The following is a 15,715-nucleotide window of genomic DNA, read 5'->3' on the forward strand; positions in this document are numbered from 1 at the left end:
AATATGTAGTTTATAATCTACTGTAAATAAGATTAGTGGCCATAATGTGCAGTAACTTAGTATCTTGTGTGACGCCTGTTTCTTTGCAGCCTGTAAACAGCCTGTAAAATGCCTGTTGACACTGGCAGAGATCTCCTGTCTATTTCTACTGGCGTCATGTTTCCTGCAGCCTGCGGTTACTGACTCAGTGGGCCACGGTTAAAAAGAACTCGTGCCAGACAGTAAGAGTGCTCATCGTGGTTCTGATTCTTCTCTCGTGTCGCGTTTATTTTGAAATGGCAGAGGAGCAGTGATCAGGAAAACAGGATAACAGCATTTACGTGATAAAAACCAGCAGCCGATAAAGACGCGAGTCAGAAGAGTCGTTTCTCCTGAATGACCCAGTGAATCACCTGCACAGGTGTTTCCACTTATTCTGCCTGATCGGACCTTTTCAGCGCCGACATCTTTTGGATGTTTTCTTTTGTTGGTCGTCGGGGCGAGACGGATCACACAGAACAGCTGCCTCACATGACGAGATTGATCCTGAATTCTACACAACGACAGATTCAACTCCAGGAAGCATCAGGGCCGTCACTTTTCCAAAAGATCAAGATCGATCTAATTCGAAACGACCCGCAGTTCGTTCGAATGAATTCAAACAAAAACGTAGCAAAGGTAGAACAGTCCGACCTCATTTCTCATATTATTTGCCAAAAACAAATCTATCAACATGATCCAGATCAAGTTCGGCTCTTTTTATTAACGGTGTTACCTGCTGATGGTTTGATGCACTTACAGAAGCTGCAGCTACGTTTCCAACAGCTCATCACAGCTCCAATATGAACTTTTCACCCCACGTACCAATGAATTTCGGATTACAAATAAAAAGTGACAGCTCTGGGAAGCATAAAAAATGATTCTCAAAGACACGGACTGTTCCGCTTCTCTGATTTCAGCTCTTCACAAAATCAAAACAAAACAAACCCCTGGCGGCTCTCAGGATATTAATGTAATAGTGAAGTAAGTGAGGCAGAGGAGGAAGCAGATCAGAGGATACAGGGAGGGAGGGGGCTGTTGTTGTAGAGATATAATGTGTATATACAAACCAACAGTCTATAGTCCACAACAGCTGGTTAATATGTTTTTAATAACATCCCCCTTAATGCCCAATGACACACAAGTAGGTCGCAACCCAGATTTAAAAAAAACATTGGTGTACAGTGATTAAAACCTGGACCTGGACCTGGACCTGGACCTGTCCTCTACAGTCAGACTCAGACCTCCTCAGAGCTGTAAGGGGGGGGGGGGGGTGACCTGGGGTTACATGAGGTCAACTCACTGCCCAGATTCACAGAGCTGCAGGCCGGATCATGCCGAGGACACACCCTCACCTCCGTCTCGCCAACACCACAGACTTTAAAGCAAAGACAGGTGTGTCCTCTGATATTCACCTGTGACCTCAATCAGGCAGCGATTTGTAGATAAGCAATAAAAACACTGGTTGATAACGAGTCTAATGTCTGAAAGTGCAGCACCTGTTTCACCTGCTATGACGTGACATTTATGCTTTTATTTAGTTTTTACCTGCTTTATTATAAGAGGAATAGCTCTGTAGAATTTGTATTGATTTCATGATGAAAAACAAATAGTTTCTTATTGAACATTTTGCATTGACTGTTGACTCTCTGATCAATGGGATCAAAATACTGGCTATACATATACACACACACACACACACATATATATATATATATATATATATAGAAGAAACCTATTGGTGACAGATTCACCTAAATCATGGCAGGCATATGCCATATGGTTGGTGTTAAATGCATATTTTCTTTTACTACATATTTATATATTTTAGTGATTTTAGTCTTTAATTATATATGCTGCCAAACTTAATTGTTTTCAATGCAACAACATTTAAGAATCAATCTGTTATCACCTGCTTCCTGACTGGAGCCACACTGAATTTGATATGGCCTTAGCTAAAAACTGATGATGACTAACTGATTTAAAACCTGCCTGTCAAGATGTCAAAGGTACTTCCTGTTTCCATCGACCTGTTTGATGCTCAATTTGAAATTGCGAACTAAAAATAAAACGAGAAATGGAAAAAACGTGAATTTCAGGAAACGCTCAAATGTCACACAAAAAATGCAAACGCTTTCATGAGTGACATGACAAGGTTACAAAGTGCTTTACAGAAAGCTCATACAGGTGTTTAGACCTGATACAGGTGCAGTAGTTAACTGCTGTTTCTCAGTGTTTAAACAGCTACAAGTTGATCATCTGTTTTTAAATTATATTTTTATTGTAGAAACAGTGAAAGAGAGACAGGTACGTCGGGGAGAGAGAGAGGGAACGACATGCAGCAAAGGAACACAGGTCGGATTCGAACCCGTGGCCGCTGCAGTAAGGACTAAGCCTTAATGGTACGCGCTCCACCAGGTGAGCCGCCAGGTGAGCCACCGCCTCGCTGCGATCATCTGGTTCTCTGGCACCAGATCAGATTACTGTCTGAACGTGGTTTCACTTCCTGTTTGTCCCCTCGCAACCGAGCTCACACAGCTGTTTGGGAGTTTGACTAATTAGACCTTGCAGTTAAAATACAACGACCTTCTCCTTCCCTCAAACGCTTGTTACCGCCTCCTTTAATGTCTCCATCATCAAACGCCGACAGTAAACACCTCGTCTCACTCGGCGGTCCGCTGGTGTTGAGCATCGTCGGTATCTGACCCGTTTGATCCGGCTGCACGGCCTAAAACCTGTTTCTATTCCTGGAGCTGTGAAATGTGGAATGAGGACACACTGCATTGTTTCAAGTACATCAGGTCTCGACCAAACTATGAGGAGAATTAATATATATTTAGACCAGTGAACAAAACTGCCCAGGTACCGCCAGTGTCAGCGTTCAGGTGCTGGTTGGATGTGGGAACATCTTCAAAAACAAAATGAACCACGGCCCGGCAGAAACGTGGGACTGAGATTAAAATAAATCTAAACTTTTGCAAAAAATTAAACTGATCTTCAGCAGCCAGAAAAAAGCTGGAGACACTTTTGCATTTCACTTTTAAGTTTAATTTATTGCTGATGATTTGGAGTCTTTCCCACCAGCGACCATAACTCCATACATCAAAGTCCTCAGTGAAATCCAGACAACATGCCAGTAATGTCACACCCCCCCACCCCCACCCCCCCACCCCAATCCCCCCACAACCCCAGAGACAAATCTAAAATACAAGTACAAACCGTGTCACTACACACTGTACCAGCAGTAAAGAACACATGGTACATAATAACCTAGAGAAGTCGTGAATAACCAAATGGGTCAGACACTAAAAGATTCTGTAGTGACATTGAAAAGCCGATCATCAGAAAAGTAAATCTAGATAACCACGAACATTCTTGGAATAAACTTTAAAATGCAACAATTTTAACGCAAAATCAAAAAACAACCCTCAAAAGTTACGAGTGCGTTTGAAAAGTGATAGATGATTTAGAAAATGAAGTAGTTATGCTTCGCAGAGAAATCAGCAATAACCCTGAGAAGTCAGAGATGAAGCCTCTTGGTCAACAGTGACGGTAACTTGAAATATTGGTATTGATCGGACAAAACTGGGTCGAGATGTCTGTCATGGGCAGATGTGTGATTTTCTATAAACAGTCATACAGAGTGAGAGATGATAACGGTCCCATTGTGTGGACAGTGAAACAGACCCGAGTCTGCCCTCCTTTAATATCAGTCCATGAACTTTCCAGCTGCTGACACGACCCCCTGACAAATGCCAGGCAGCGGCCGGCGGGACGTCCGACACCAGCCAAGACGTTACCATCTACAGGTCGATAATAACTGCCAATCCTATTTGTCTGCAGATTACACTGTATTATATGCAAATGAATACACACATAAAACTCTTAGTCATCAGTTTAAAGCTGGTTTTAAATAAAGAGGAAAATAACTCAGTACGAATAGAGAGCGACCGTCTATCTTCACTCAATGGTTTCATACTGAAAATGTGAACAGGGTTTCAGGTTTCTTCTCCAAACACACACATAAAGGGCAACATCATTACTCCACTCTTGTCTGAGCTGTCAAACACTTAAAAACTAGAATTACTGTCTCATGGTCGTCAACCCCGTTTATCCAGAGTCATAAAATATGAACCACTTTGGGGTTTTGTGAGGTCATGCTGACCTTGACCTTTGACCACTAAAATCTAATGAGTTCATCCTTGAGTCAAGCTGAATGTTTAGGCCAAATGTGAAGGGATTCCCTTGAGGGGTTCTCGAGATATCGCGTTCACAACCTTTAGCCACTACAAAGTAATCAGCTCGCCCTGGAGTCCTAGTTCCCTCAGGGCGATACTGAGATATCGTGTCCACGAGAATGGGACAGACGGACGGACAACTTGAAAACAAAACGGCTGCTGCTCTGGCTGTCGAGGAATCACAATTTAAAGAAATGATCTTTGAAAATTTAGATGCGATCCGGTTTTGCTCTTGGCCACTAACTGGATCCTCGTTACTCTCGTTACAACTTGAGTAAAGGAGGAAGGAAAGGAAACGACACATGGAAGGAGTGATGACTATTTTTACCCTGTGCTCTCACACAGGTATGGCTGACGCCGCCTTCTGCTCTGCTGGATCCAAGGCGCCCGTGAGATACATAACCTGAGAGCTGTCAACATCTTAAGAGAAAAATCCAAGTCACGTGACAGCTGTCGGCCAATCGCAGCGCCCGATAACCTCTCCTGATCCCTTTTGTCTGCAGGCCATCGAGCGGTTGCTACGTGAACGGTAACTGTGCCAACTGGCAGCCTGGAAATTACACAAAGACCCAGTGGTGACACAAGGTCTCTCTCTCTCTCTCTCTCTCTCTCTCTCTCTATGTGTTAACACAAGTATCTCAACCTTCCCGTCATCTTCAGATCTGTCAACTTTCTGTTGCAATGCTGATATTTCCAAAAACACACACACACACACACACACACACACACACACACACACACACACACACACACCAGACAGTATCCTCCCCTCTTCACTGTGTTGGAGATTTAACTTCATCTATAATCAATAATCCATAATGTCAGAGTTGTTTCATAAAGTCTTCGGAGCGTCTGCTGTGATCAGCTACATCCTCTTTGATCTCATCACCCCTGAGAGAAGTTCTAGAAGTTGATTGGAGGTAAATTAGGACGAAGTTTAGAAAAGCAATAAATAAAATTCCACAAAATCAGAGGTGTAGTTCCTGTTTCAGAGGTGATGTAACCACTGTTCCTACGGTGACAAGTTCACATCCATTCAGAGGTCAAGCTAAGCTAACAGGCTAGCTTTCTGTCTTTGTTTCTGTGTAAAAGCATCACGGATGAACGAACTGTCAGAAGAGTGGATGATGAATGAAAGGATGTTTTCTGTCTTTTCATCTTTACTCATTAACCATTTACTTCACTGAGCATCCGCCATCTTTTAAGGTGGAATGTTTTTCTTGCGTGTTACTCAATGCATGATTGACGTTTGGAAATCAGTCAATACACCTTAAATGCCAAAACTTTGACCATGTAGTTTTGTTGTGGATGGACGGATCTTATTTTGTCTGAGACGTCAGGTCTTACCAGATTAATGTTGAAACAATCAGTTGCTGAATTGTATGGATTGATAGGTAGATGATTGCGTTATCGTGTATTGTGGAATGACAATCAGCTGCTTCTGTTTGTTGGTTTTCGATTACAACACCAACAGAGTTTCTGATAAACAGCCATGACCACAAACCTGCAATAGTCTCTCCCACATATATTGTCATTACCCCCCGTCTTTCGTAATTCATTTGATTAACCCTTTCATTGAATCATCCCAACTCAGCACAACTGCAGCTTCAGTATGATCCTCTAACTTTGTGTTTGCTTTGAAAACTCAGACTTCTATCTTTGGTGTGATCACATGAACGCTGCGTGACACTCGGAGCTCAAAGAGAGTCAACAGCTATCTTACGAAACCAGAATTAACCACTGATCCTCGTAATTTCTTTCTAGTCAAAAGCTTTAAATGAACTTGTTCACATCTCTTACAAAACGAAAAGACACAAACATCTTTGTGGGAGATGCACATAATTAAATTATAAACCATAATATTTATCTATTTCTCTTTTTATCAATGTTTTATGACTTTTACAGCATCTCTTAATCACTGCTAACTTCATTCGGTTGTAAATGTTTTTGCCAAACAGATGATATCTTTTATTTTCCTGATGCAATCTTGAGGCTGTGTTGGGACTGAGCTTGGTAACCCTTAGACAAGGCCGTGATAGATACTCTCTGTTGTCTTTATGACCATGTGAAAGTGGCGTGGTCGGTTCTCCGAGTCCAAAGTCTCCCTGCGGATGATGAAGAGGTAGACAGAGGCGTGGGGCATGAGAGGGGGAACCCTGCAGAGGGATCTTGCCCTCTGACCTGGAGGTCTGTTTAGGTCAGGACTCTGCTAATCTGATCCAAAGAAATCAATTACAGTTCAGATTTGTAACTATGAAGGTGCTGCACATACAGGTGAACGACTTGAGACCAGATGTTCCAGATGTCGGGGCGACCTGTTAACAGTTTGTTTTTGGACTTGAGAGCTCAGCGCTCTGAGGACAGCCTCGGCTTTCAACTCTTGGGCTTCTTATTGAATCAAAAAGTGGTTGATGACCTTCAATTTACAAAAATTAAAAATATAATGGAAGAATTCAGTTCACCCATTTCTGCCTCCCTCCTTTTTTCCAAATAAAGTCGACTCCATTTGATGTTTTTGAGGATAATGTTTAACCCAGGGCTGAAAATCAATGAAGCAAATAAGCTTTAAAAATAGAATCGGTCAATATGTCCAGAAGTCAAAACAGCAACAACTGTGACGGAGAGGATTCAGAAAACCTTCAACCTTTACGGCTCACTGTTCAGGTGTATTTTGGTCTGATATCACTCGACAAAGACTGTAAGAAAATCCTGTGAGTTCAGTGTCATAATTAATTGTGTAATTATAAGTAATAAAAAAGCCGTCAGATAAATCACACGTGATCCACTCGTGGCCTTCATTACATCACACTCTGAAGAAAACACTCCAGAGATTGCAATGTCACAATGTCAACATTGTCTATTTTACACATTTTCAAAGATATTTCTTCACTTATATAATTAAAACCTTTAATAATTGATCGTTTTTGGACATTAAAAATATTATTTTCTTCTAGTGGGTCCAACAAATGTGTCAATCCAGAAGAATGGGATGAAAAATTCTAATTCAAAAGTTAAATATCAAACACTTTTCATTATCATCATATAGGAAAATATAGGAAAGGTTTATTAGTATTTGTAAACATGTTTAATCATCATCAAAGTGAGAAAGTGAGTGGGACTAAAATAATCCTGCTGTGATGTGTTATGGGAATCCCTATCACAGGGAAGAGCCAGAGGACTAATCTGAAGATCATCTCCAGCACCAGCAGGGGTCCATAATGTTTCTCAAATAGCAGCTGAGGCAACAGGCTGAGGCATCTCAACCATGAGGCCCATGCAGGCGACACTCCCCTATCAGCTGGACGGCAGCCAGGTCAAACCTGCTCTGATTGGCTGACGACGAACTTCTCTAACTTTCCATTGGTTGTTTGAGGAACCATATGACAGAATATGCAAATTGTCTCTATGTGGCAGTTGAAATCCCTGAGTGCTGAGCAACCCCCGGCACTGAGAGGCAGCAGGAGAGCGAGAGCGAGCAGGAAGAAGAGGGGGAGTGACGACAGCATGCACTGTTAGAAAAAGCTGCTCTGTAGATCTCAGAAGTCAGACGGACCGAACGCTTTTACAACACTTTTCTCTTGGGACTGTTTATTTCTTTTTTCCATGAGTGCTGCAAGGTAAGGATCACAGATGAAAGCTCGGTCAAGGTTTTGCAAAAGTGACTTACGTCACACCAGAATGAATCTATTGTGCCTTTTTTAAGTGGATGATCTTAAGTCAGATCAGGGTTTATTTGTGTATAAAGTCTGTGCAGCTGAGTCATTGTGAAACCCGATGTATATGCCGTCAAACTGGGGCGTTTCACTGGGCTGATGTTGCACAGTATGAAGGTGATGAGTTTCATCAAACAAAAAGAAAAAAGGGAAGTTTTTTTTAAATTGCATACAGTGCCTGGTGTTCTAATCTCTCCACCTTTCTCTCTCTCTCTACCTCCCTCAAATTTTCTCTCAATTTCCTTCTCTCCCTCCCTCCTTCTCTCACCACCTCCCTTCTCCCTTTCTCCTTCCCCTCCCTCAGCGTGCTCAGGTCTTTCAGTCCATCAGCGATGCCTGGCCCAGTGATGCCGATGGATGTGGCTATGAGGTTCTACATCAGCCACTCTCCGCCGCCCCTCCGAGGTTTCCTCAGCTCGTACGAGGAGCTGCAGAGGGCCAAGAACCGGGTCAACCAGTCCACTGCCCGCTGCCACAACCAGCAGCTCTACAAACCCCTGCGGCCCTGCCTCAGCAGCCAGCAGAGAGCGGCGGCCGACGGTAGCTGCGTGACCTGGAACAACAACAAGGCAGGCAAGAAGAGGGTGGTGTTCGCCGACACCAAGGGCATGTCACTCACCGCCATCCACGTCTTCTCCAAGTTCGATGACGAGCCGTATCAGAACAAGCGCTGCGGGGGGATCACGGAGGAGCTGCAGTTCGACATGACGGACCTGGAAGCGGCGACCATGGATCTAAAGATCAGCTCCGTGCGCAGCCTGGCGCTGGACTTTAAGCAGCCCTCGGCCGACTACCTGGACTTCCGGAACCGCCTGATTCAGAACTCGGTCTGCTTGGAGAACTGCTCGCTGCAGGAGCGTTCGCTGACCGGCACCATCAAGGTCCGGAACATTGGGTTTGAGAAGTCGGTGCAGGTGCGTGCCACCTTCGACTCGTGGGCCAGCTTCAGCAACGTCGAGTGCACCTTCATGAACAACGTCTACGGCTGCCAGGACTCTGACACCTTCGCGTTCGTGCTGGAGCTGCCCACCTTCGTCCCACCGCAGAACCGGGTCGAGTTCTGCGTCTGCTTCACGGTCCAGGGTCAGACCTTCTGGGACAATAACGACGGCAAGAACTATGTCCTCAAGCACGTCGGCCTGAACGGAGAGGACCTGAACAGTCTGACGCCCCCGACTTCTGTTGAGCAAAAGAAACCTTCGGAGCAGAAAAACGGGGGCGTGAAGCTGCTGGAGATGGAGTTCGATCAGTTCGGCAGCCCACGCATGTCCAGCGGACTCTTCCCCGGCTGGCAGAGCTGGGGTCAGATCGAAAACACAGTGCCTTATTGGTGAAAGCATCGGAGGGTTCGCTAAAACGGTACTGAAATAAGTTCAGACACTGACGGGGCATTCAGTTTGAATCCAGCGGAGGCCTGGCTCTGGGCCAGAGACTAAACTGAAGCAAACAACCTTGAAGTAACCAGCAGAGGAAGTGCACAAACCAGACAGAAGCCCGACTGTATCGTGTCCAACTGACCTGCTTTTTTTTTTGTTGCTGTAGCGTGGTCGTCAGGCCTGAGAGTCCTGATGGACTGTGGTCGGAGAACGAGTCATTTATGGGGGAGATCTGTCGTGTTTCACATGTTCCTCTCTTGTAAAATATTAATGTGCCTTCTTTAGAGTGCCTGCCCACTAAAATACAGACAAATGTTAAGCCCTGTCTGAGGGCCCGATGTATCTGGTTAAATATGCACTGATTGAGATGTCCCTCTCAATGTGACGTCTGTCAACTGAAGAAGTGGAAATGGAGCTGATTAAGTCCTTCATATTGAAGGGAAAGTACAGGGAGTGCATGGCGACAAAATGCTTCTCTACTACAAGGAAATACAGCTGATTCATTTCTAATGAAAAAAGAAAATGCACACTAAACTTTCGCACCTTCTTCAAATGAGAAATTTTTTTTACGTGATTCAAAATTGCCTTCATTTTTAAAAAATTTGAGTCATGCAACCCTTTTCTTTCCCTCCTCCTGAAAGTGCACATTTGTGTGATGAAAACTGTTTGGATGATATAATTTTGAGGTATGTTTGTTAAGGAACCGAGCTGCTATCAACAGATGTGTCAAAAGAGAGACTCTGCATGTGATTGTCTGTGTTGAAAGGGAGGATGTTTGGAAATTTCTGTGGTTACGGTATGTCAAGAAAGAAAATGGTGTAAAGAGCGAATGTTTTTGTTTTGCTTGTTTTCACAAGTGCAATTCAGTGATGAGTGTACAGTACGTGTGGCTGGAAGTGATAGTTTTCTTTGAAACAATCTATATATTTTGTTTTTTCTCACTGTGAAGAGAAGAAAGCATTTTGTGCTTCACTTGAAGGTGTGTGTTGCTGACATGCACCATGTCAGTCATGTATTTCCCTTTCTGAAATAAATTTCTATATTTGTGCGAAAATATTAACGACTCCTGAGCTCTTTGTTTGCGATGTTTCGGTTGATAATTGTTGATGAACAACTCATCAAGAAAAACAAACAACAAAAATATGAGGCCGCTCTAAAATGTGCAGCTTTATTTTGAAAAAAAAAAACCCAAAAATAAACATTTATTAGCTCTAGAACTTTCTCACTCGGTCTGTTTTACTTATACAACACTGTCCCACTGTGCAATTTCAAAATAAGGTGGTAGGAGTACATTTACAGTGAGTGATGAAAATATACAAACAAGTAAACAAACGCGTACTCCCCACAACAAAAATAGAAAACACAAAATTGGAACCGCCTACATGCAATTTGACCGAACCACACGTCAGACTTCAGATGTCTATATTCAGTGGGCAGGTCTTTATTTACCACAGCGAGAGAGAAAACAAAGCCTGAGAAATTAGACACAGGCCTTTATTTTTAAACTCCCTTTGAATTCTCTTTAAATATATTATATGTGCCTGTTTGTCACTTGTCAAGCTCCTGTTAGTTTAGCACAAAATAAACACATCCACCTCCATTAACCTCCATCTGTCTCACATTTAAAGCCTCACAGCTGTTAAAAGAGGAAGTACCGCCTAACCTTGAGGGCTTTTACTGCGAAACATTTACAGGAAATTATGATCTTTCAGAAAAGGCTTAGCATTTCAGTGCAGTTAAGTACAAATGAGTATAAACATATATCTATTTCCAGAGACAGAGTGGTTGAGTCTTACACAGACTACACAGAACTGATGGTAAGAAGGCAAGAAGTGTATTACTCATTTTGTTCACACAGGCTACAAGCTAGGCTAATATTAAGACCCTCCCTTTACTTAAACAGGTGATTTTATTTTATGGTTTTAAAAATGCAAACGCACTGTTTATTTCATGAGTCTTGTAACAGCGTGACCAGTCACATCAGACTCATCAGTCAGTTTATCTTGACCTACAGTGATGAACTCATGAATGCAACAGCCACCACTAACAGACACAAACTCTCAGACATGTATAAATCTCTCAAACACCCAGTTTCCACACACAAATACATCCTGCACACATAATTCTACCTCATGCACACAGAATATTTGTCTTTTTGTTCAATTAATAATGCAAAACCTTCCGTTTATTGTACATTTGGGATGAGGATGACTACAGATAAAAATGCCCCAGTTGCCTGCTGGCGTTTCTTCTGAACTCATTTCAATTCCTGTTCATGCTGGACTCATATCCAGCAGGAAGAGCCCTCACTCCCTGTGTTTGGCATGCACAAAGGAAAGACCTCAGGCTGGACCAGGATGACCCTCTGAAGCCTGAGCATTCCTGCTTTTATCAGAGTTTTAACTCTTTAAGTGCAGGCTTGTTATGTGTCTTATATGGGAAGAATCTTTACTCAAAGCACTTTGCAGGGCCATGAAAATTTCTCAGGGTCCATATCTGTGAGTTGAATCACCTCTGCAGATATCAGGAGGTATTTTTATGTTGTTGTTTATGTTTGAGCCTTGAATACAGTTTTGTTGATGTTTCTAAAACATATAGATTATAAGAAACAAATAATATTTCTCCAAACATGGAACAACCCGCAGAACTTGAAAGATCCCATACATTAAAAAAAAAAGAAATAAAGAAGAGAAGACATCGGTGTATTTTGGCAGGTTAATAAAATCATCTTCTCTGATCCTGACAACAAACCGAACTACCAACATCTTAAGTAAAGAGTTAAAGGAGCTATTTGTAAATTTTGGTATTAGCATTAGCATTAGCAGCTGTTTACTGAACAGTCTTGCCAAGAGCTTCAGCCATTGTTGCGGTTACAACATGAGGTTATAATACGTCCTCGGAGCAGCGCTACTTCTTCGCGGCAATCTGGGTGCTACAGTGACGAGACGGGCTAACCGGGGCTACCTGGTTAGCATGCTAGCTTCAGTAGAAGAAAAGAAGCAATAGAAATGGAAGCAAAACAAAACAAGTTTCTTCTAGACTGATGAGTAAAACAAGCAAACGTTGGGTTTATTTTGAAGAATACAGTTGGTGTGAAGCCTACAAGCTACTGTACGGGTGCGTTTCAACTTAAAACGGCACTGATCCCTCTTTGATCTTTAGGGGTGAATTTGACCTGGAGGACTTCTCACACATCACCATACTGCTCCTGCACTCCTCACTGTGGGGTTTATGGTGGAAAATTGAAAAGCTGATCCCGTATCAGCTTCAAAAGACGGCTTCATCCTGAACCCGACCTGCCCTCAGGCCTCAGCTCATCTCCACCTGCTGACTGATGGAACCACATTCCTTTAATACCTTTAATTTCCTGACATATAAACAACCCCTTTCTCTCCCATTCCGTCTTTCTGCTTTTCATTCCATTCGCATATGTACGTAGGTATCTGTTTGTACAGTAGCATTCACTGTCTTTCTCTTTATTGCAGGGTCTTCTCTCATTTCCTTTTCTCCAGTTGTTTTTCCTGTTTACATTCCTTTCTCCGTTCTGCCTATTGAAAATCAAACAAATGCACCTGAACAGCACATACATGTTTGAACCTTGAGATTTCTTGCACCAGAATCCAATTGCAATCATCCAAGTGTGACTTGCCAACGTACAAAAATTATAAGGGGAGGGTAAAGAACGGCACAGGAAAGTGGCTTTCCCATTGAACCCTCTGTTTTTCTAAATTAGGTGTGCATCACAGTGTTTACATCATAGCAAAGAACATTTGGACTTTCAATTTAAAAAACACAACAATCATTAATTGTTAGGCCCTATGTTCTCGAGATGAAAGTTAATATTTTTTTGAAGATAAATAGCAAAATATGAGTTCAACTCAATATTTAGACAATCAGACAATTTTAATAAAAACAAGAATAACGTAAACAATTCAAATTTATACTGTTGTGTTTTCTGTCGTCCTGACAACAGACAACTTCTGTTCTTCTTTCATCCGTCCCTGCTCTTCCTTACAACAGTGTGGAGCATCAGTTGTTACTATGGTTACCGGTCATGTAATGTGCAGTAGCTTAGGTGTTGATTTATTGCAGAACACTTGGCAATAAAAAAAGTGATTCACCAGAAATTATCATCATTATTCGCATCAGTTAAAGTATCACTGACTCTAATCCTCCCTCACCTGAAACATCAAAAAGGTACAAAATACCTAAGAGATTTGTTTGCATTTTTTTTTTTTGTTTTTCATATAGTTTCACCTCCATCCAAGAAATGTGCAGCCGGAGTCACGTGTAGCTCACAGTCCACCGCTGGTCAAACATTAAGAGAGGCTGGGCTGCACTCAGAGAAACACTGGACCGAAATGATGCAATGAGGATGCAAAGACAGAAACCTCCCTTGCAGCGACAGTGAGGTCCCAAAAACAACAAGTCTGTGAGATTTAAACAGGTTCCACACAGTCATTTAAGGACAATCTGACAAAGTTATTCGCTATAATATGATGCACAGGTGGGATTTTCATATCAAACTGACTGAGGATGATTAAAAAGGTGAAATAAATTTGGGGACAACAAAAAAAGGGGAAGTTGTTTTTGTGTCGTAACAAGCTGAATTAAAATATGGTCCTCTTTAAATTTTTAATCAAAAATTAATTAAGTTAATACCAGTGTTGATTGGGTAAAACCCGGAGAAAGGAGAAGTTCTTGGCTTTAAAGGATGTAAGGAGTTGAAGTCTTGGATTTGTGACCAATTTAGATGACGTGATTTGATAAAGACGGAGATGAACAGCATCAGGTTCATGCATCTAAAACAGTATGTTTGTGAGGAAGAGAGACAGACTCTGAAACGTGAAGGAAACCACAAACTACAGGAAAACCAAAGCTATTTATGGTTCATCAGCTCAGATAAGACATTTCCAGCAAGACATGACTAACAAGCTTGTCTGCATAGTTCCCCGGAAAACGAATAAACGGTTCACATCCTACATCAGAAAAAGGTCAATTTAGTTCTACTGTCCTCCAGCAAAGCTATCAGGAAAATACTGGGAACTGTAAGTCTGTTTTCTCAAGGCTAACCAACAAGTCATCACGAATGAATCATTATTGATCCTGAACTGTTCCAAAATTATTGAGACGCACACTTAAAATAAATCAAGTTCATGTTCTGTAGTTCAAGCTTACACAGATAGCCCGTTAGCATGAAGGCCTAAAGGGATAACGCAAAGCAGATACAGTCTTTAATAAATTGATGATTGATCGATTGATTGATTGTCATAGTTATTCATTTTGACATAGCCTCCCTTCTTCTTCATTGGTTTAATGGACTTGGCAGGGGGACTTTGACCACTACACTGGTTTTTTGTTTTTTACCCTAAACAGCCAAAGCACCAACTAAACACGTGTTAGCTATAAGCTAAGCTAGCAACATACATGTGTGATGTGTGACAGCTCAAACTCTGACTCTTAAACTCAAATTTATTTAATTTATTTAACCTCTATTTACAGACAGTCCCCTTGAGATACATGGTCTCCTCTACTAGAGAGACCTGTCAATATTAAAGGGGACTGATGATGATGATGATGATGATGATGATGGCAGCGTTTCAAGATGAAGTTTATCGTGTCAATTAGTCTAAACTATGGCGCATAGTCTGAAAACACAGTTTTAAGTTCAGTGACACTAAAGATTAGACAGGTACAAATGTAAAGAGGAAGTTTACCAAGAATAGATAAACAGGTACTGCACATATGAAACTTTCTCTATCTTTTCAGTCAATCCAGTTCCAGTGATGAGAACAAAATAAAACGTCCACGTACGGGGTATCGATATCATCTAAAGACAGAACTTGTAGTAAACAGAAGACGTTCTTCTGTTGCTGGAGTTTTGACCTCTTTGGACTGTTTTTCCTTTCTCCGTGCAACTTGGAAGTCAGTGAAGTTGTGCCAGAAACCTAAATTAATATCATCTAAAACAGTTAGCAATGTGAACTTTCAAATTCACTTTCCAAAGTTTAAATTTTCGATGTCGTCCTTTTCTTGCACAGAATTTGTGTGATGCTGTGTTAGTTATGTTGAAAGTCATAAATGAGTTTGTTTGTGAGCATTTTAGGTTAATTTTAATTGGTGAATGATAAACTGGAGAGTGTGAAAGGCAGTTCAGTAACAGCGCTTAGAGACAAACATCGACTGTGTACATTACTGTGTCACCTGCAGACAAACAAATCTTTGCTGACTTTATATGTAACTGCACTGCTTTTAAAATTCACATCCTAGCACTGAATTTCAGTTTGAATATCAGAAAATCCAGTGGTCCACAAACTGCCCATGATAGTGATGATAATCAGCACGTAGACACTGCCTCACTTACTCAGAG

At 41.9% G+C, this 15,715-nt stretch overlaps 1 protein-coding gene across 1 annotated transcript; it reads left to right on the forward strand.

The window, feature by feature from the left end:
* The first annotated feature begins 7,689 nt into the window (after positions 1-7,689).
* ppp1r3ca (protein phosphatase 1, regulatory subunit 3Ca) lies at positions 7,690-10,401 on the forward strand. Its single transcript, XM_056395703.1, has 2 exons — positions 7,690-7,873; positions 8,274-10,401. The coding sequence occupies exons 1-2, from the start codon at positions 7,860-7,862 to the stop codon at positions 9,301-9,303; spliced, it is 1,044 nt and encodes a 347-aa protein (XP_056251678.1). The 5' UTR covers positions 7,690-7,859; the 3' UTR covers positions 9,304-10,401.
* Positions 10,402-15,715: the final 5,314 nt, after the last annotated feature.

This window comes from Seriola aureovittata, chromosome 14, assembly GCF_021018895.1.
Source record: "Seriola aureovittata isolate HTS-2021-v1 ecotype China chromosome 14, ASM2101889v1, whole genome shotgun sequence".
NCBI lineage: Eukaryota > Metazoa > Chordata > Actinopteri > Carangiformes > Carangidae > Seriola > Seriola aureovittata.